Genomic DNA, 4,696 nt, shown 5'->3' with positions numbered 1-4,696 from the left:
TTGAGATAAAGCCCTCTCTCTGGAGGCAAGAGCATGAGGTTTTAGAGCCGCTGGGTCTCTGTTGAAGATGCTAGGTACGAGCAACTTTGTGGGAAAGTTGGAGGTTACATGTCTCTGAGCAGCGAGGACCTGCCCAGGCCTGCATCGAGGGAAGAGTGAGTTCCGGTGCTAAGATCAGCCATAGCAAGTACATCATTTACTAGCACGTGAGCAAAATCTCCCAGAGAGGGTGCTGGTGTAGCCGGGTGTGTGTGCATGCTCACTGTAGAGATATTAGAAGATAGAAATAAGCTTGAAGAAAACAAAAATTTAGGTCACCTGTAGTGCCTTTTCTCTTGGGATGAGAGTACTTCCTTTCAGTCTTTTTTCTTGACGAGATAGACTAGAGTCAGCTCTGACACAGACGTCTGGTTCTTTCCACCGGCCAAACCACAGCTGACTTGCAACTCCCTATATCTCCCTCACTGCCCATCTCATGGCCACATTGCGCACCGGTCAGTTCAGGCCCCTGTATCCACCCTATTGAAAGCAGGATGACATGCAAAGGTCTGGGTAGGAACCTGAGCAGCCCCGGGTTCTAAGTCTGAGTATAGTGCTAATTTGCTGTGTGACTTTGAACTTCTCTGAAGTCAGGATCCTCATGTGCAAATGGAGAAGGCTGCACCCTGTGGTCTAACCTTTGACTCTTCTGGCTGCAGCCTGGACCATCCCCCATCCACCCCTGAGAAGACCATGAGGGACAGGAGCTGGTGCAGCCCACACTGGTGGGTGCAGGGGTGGCTGGCTGGTGTTGGGAGGGGACCGCCTCTGAAGGCCAGGTGAAGGCACCCTGCTCCTTATCAAAGCCATGCACAAAACATGTCTCTCCCGCGGCCCAGGCCTTGCTGCAGAGGCTGGGATGGGAGCAGAGATGCTGCACCAAGACAGGCAGCTGTCATTTCACAGAAACTACACGCCGAGGCCACAGAGGCAGCTCCGGGGAGCAGGAGCTGTGTGCCCGTCAGGACACTTCCGACTCTTACCAGCCGAGGAGCCCACTCATGGCCTCTGGCAGCTGAAAGCTTGAGTGGGTGGCAAGAAGCAGCCTGTCTTCCGAGGAGGAGAGAAGCCCTGGCACTGAACTGGAGTGGTCTTGCCGATCATCAGCCAATCTTGCGTCCTTGAATTAGTTGTTGCCTTTGTAAAATGTGTTCTTATTCTGCATGAACATGGCTCACACTCTTACAGCAGTTACATGCCCCACACGTGCAGATGTTCATCTAAGTAATATTTATCTATTAACTCATTTAATTCTCACTAATAACCCTATGAGGTAGGTAATGGGTTGAATATACAAAATGTCCAGTCTGTAGATCAAAAGTTGCCGAATCGGCCCGGCTGGCATGGCTCAGTGGTTGAGTGTCAACTGATGAACCAGGAAATCACCGGTTCAATTGCTGGTCAGGACACATGGGAAAGAGCCAAGCTCAATCCCCAGTGTGGGGTGTGCAGGAGGCAGCCGATTGATGATTCCCTCTCATCAATGATGTCTGTCTGTCTGTCTCTCTCTCTCTCTCTCTCTCTCTCCTTCCTCTCTTTGAAATCAATAAAAACATATTAAAGACAAAGTGGCTGAATCTTGGCAATTTGATGTGGTTTGTCCAATAGCATCACGTCCACTTTACAGATGAGGGAGTCAGGTCCGGATTGGACATGTACTTTGTCTGAAATCACAGTGCAGTCCCTCTGCAACCACTACCCAGACTGCCCCACTCCCCAGAGGCTTGGAAGCTGGGCAAGGTGGCATCCTGTCTTTCCTCACCTGAGCTGGCCAGATACCTCCCACCCCGAACACATTTGTGACTCCCAGCTGATGCGGCCCCCAGACCCCTGAGTGGGAGCTCTGGCCACTGAAGACCATGGCGCTCCCCAGGGTGCAGCCCACCCGCTGCACCCAGCCCCCCAGCACCCCCATAGGTTACCTCTCTGTGTCACTGTCGCTGGACGCCACCTCTTCCAAGGCTGCCTGCAGGTCAGCAATCCTCCGGATGGATGTCTCCAGGTCTGTCTGCAGGGTCTGTCTCACTGTTGCCAGCTCCTCCACGTACTTCTCCTGGAGACGAGACCACAGCCATGCTAGCCTTGGGCACGAACCCCAGCCCCCCATGAGGGCCCGGGGAAGAGGCAGACTCTGTGCTCAGCCTAGAGTGCATCGAGCACCTATTAGCATGGTGGGTACCCCTCTCTGGAGATGGACTTATCAAAGCCTCAGATCAATGCTCTGGATTTTATGGGGAAAGTGGATGCGTAAGGGCCTCCAGGGCATGGTCTGAGGACAGACACCCTCTCCTCTGCTCAGGGTCTGACCCGAGGCCGTGCTTTGAACCTGCACCACCTGCTGCCTGGGCAGATGAGGAAATGCATGAAAATGCATGTTTCCCTGAAGTGCCCCAGAGGATGCTCTGGAAGCTGAGTCTGTGCCCCAGGGATGGATCTGGAGCGTGAGGTTGAGGGGAGGGCAGAATGAGAATGGTTTCCTTTCGGCTCTGTCACCTCGACTCCCCCAACTTTCAGTCTCCCAAGGCAGCAGAGGCAGAGCTGGCAAGCCATTGGCCTTTATTTGGAGGTCTCTGTGCCCAGCACTATATTCAGTGTTTCCCGCTCCTGACCTCACCGGCTCCTCACAAGTCTGGCAAATGGGTCACCCTTACTGCTCCCATTTCACAGATGAGAAACCGAGGCCGTGAGTAGAGAACGCTTAATGGCAGCGCTGGAACTGAGCTGGGTGCATCTGACTTCTTGCTCATCCCTTCACTCGCTGACACCCCCAATCAGGTCCTGGGAAATCCATGACTTCCACTTGCAACATATTCCACACCCCCGCCCTTTAACACAGTGACTGTCAACTGAGGGCGAGCTTGCCCCCCAGGGGACACTGGGCAATGTGCATGGACAGCTTTGGTTGTCACAACTTTGGGGCTTGTTCCTGGCATCTAGTGGAAAGGCCAGGAGTGCTGCTCACATCCTACAATACAGAGGCTCGTCCCCCACCACAGAGAACGACCCTGCCCAGATGTCACCAGTGCTCAGTCTGAGGAAGTCGAGTTAAACTGGAAACTCATCTAGAAATTGACTCTACGGGGAAGGGCCGAAAAGGCAGAGCCAGGCTCTGCGCTGGGGATGCTTGGAGCAGAGCTATGGACAACTCGGAGAAGCTGAGAGCCGCCTGGCCCCCAGCACTGGGACTGGGTAGGGGAATGCCAATGTGTGACTCTGAGGCCGTTGGGCAGACATTACCATTATCTGGCAGCAGGGACGGCCCCTGTGGAATAATGTTAAGCAAACGGAACAGACAGGGAACTACATGCCCATATCTATGCAAACCACACACACACACTTGGAGGGACACACGGGAGCTGAGAATATTCATGGGGAGGGCGGTGAGGGGGGGTGAAGAGGGTTTGCGGACAGGATTTTTCCAATAAGCTGTTCTAATGATGTTTATTTTTTCACTGTTGTGTTAAGGAAAAGGCATACATCAACTGATCGGAGTGTGGCGAGGTGAACATGTAAGGATACGGGGTCCGACCTATGGGTGACTCTCAGCTGCTCAGTTAACTGACTAGCTGTGTGGCCTTGGACAGTCCATAGCCCCTCTCTGAGCCTGGGGTCACTCTCCTCTCATTTGTGGGTGAAGAAACTGAGGCCAGCACAGTCACTGAGGACAGCTAGGAGCAGAGAAGAGATGGGAGCCCTGCTCTGCCAGCTTCCAGTCTCTTTATCTTTCTGGGGCTACATGTGCACACCCCAATGCAAGCCAGTGAGGACCGGCTGCTCCCCACTACCAGGCACTCAGTTCTCCTTGGAGATGGGCTTGTCTGTTCACCGTGTGGTATGTCTGTGCTTTTCCAGCTTGAGAGAGAGAGAGACAGAGACAGAGACAGAGAGAGGAGAGGAGAGAAAGAACTGAGACAGCCCAGGAGCCACGCTGAGTGGCTGAAAGAAGGGGTGGCATGGAGAGAGGCAGGGACTCGCACAGGCTCAGTGGGAACACCCCACGGAGGCCGATCGGGGAAATTTGGAGTCGGTGTAATCAGCAATCAGCAAACCCTTCCTGCTTCAACTGGAAAACCACACAGGGCCTGCTGATTGCAGGGACCAGGTGACAGGGACGCGGTGGTCTTTCCCTGGGGCCGACAAAACAAGGCCCCACCCGAGAGCGAGAGCGCTGAGAGACACAGGGAAACGAGGGAGGAGGGTGCACAGGGAGGCGCCTTCCGGCCTGCGAGCCTGGCTCCTACCAGCTGCCATGACGCATGACTAACGAAGCTCAGGACAGGGTCAGGACGGCCACATGCAAACGGGGTCGCGATTCAAAGCCAGGCATGAGCTTGGTCTTCTCAGTCATTCTCTCTCCTTGGAGACTTGGAGAACAGAGACATGATTTGGGGGGGGGCGGTATTAGGATATGATTATTAAGATAGATGTATACAGCAGAAACCTACTAATAAATATACCAATTGCCCATATTAATCTGTAGTTACAATATAGTGATGTAGATACTATTACAGAAACACAATATACTAATATATACTATATATTCACTGTGTATATATGTGTGTGTGTATATATAGATATAGATATATATTTTTTTCATATATATTCATATACAGATGCTCCTCGACTTTAGTGGGGTGATGTCCTGATAAACACATCA

General features: G+C 52.8%; 1 protein-coding gene across 1 annotated transcript in view; it reads right to left on the bottom strand.

Moving 5' to 3' along the window:
• MYO18B (myosin XVIIIB) overlaps positions 1–4,696 on the bottom strand; it is a 200,197-nt gene that overhangs the window by 23,110 nt on the left and 172,391 nt on the right. The window contains exon 40 of the mRNA XM_015562824.1: positions 1,962–2,092. Within this exon, the coding sequence (XP_015418310.1) occupies positions 1,962–2,092 (131 nt within the window). The remainder of the gene's footprint in view (positions 1–1,961; positions 2,093–4,696) is intronic.

Source organism: Myotis davidii, unplaced genomic scaffold (assembly GCF_000327345.1).
Source record: "Myotis davidii unplaced genomic scaffold, ASM32734v1 scaffold478, whole genome shotgun sequence".
NCBI lineage: Eukaryota > Metazoa > Chordata > Mammalia > Chiroptera > Vespertilionidae > Myotis > Myotis davidii.
Note: the sequence above shows the minus strand (reverse complement) of the source record. Positions and strands in the feature narration are given on the sequence as shown.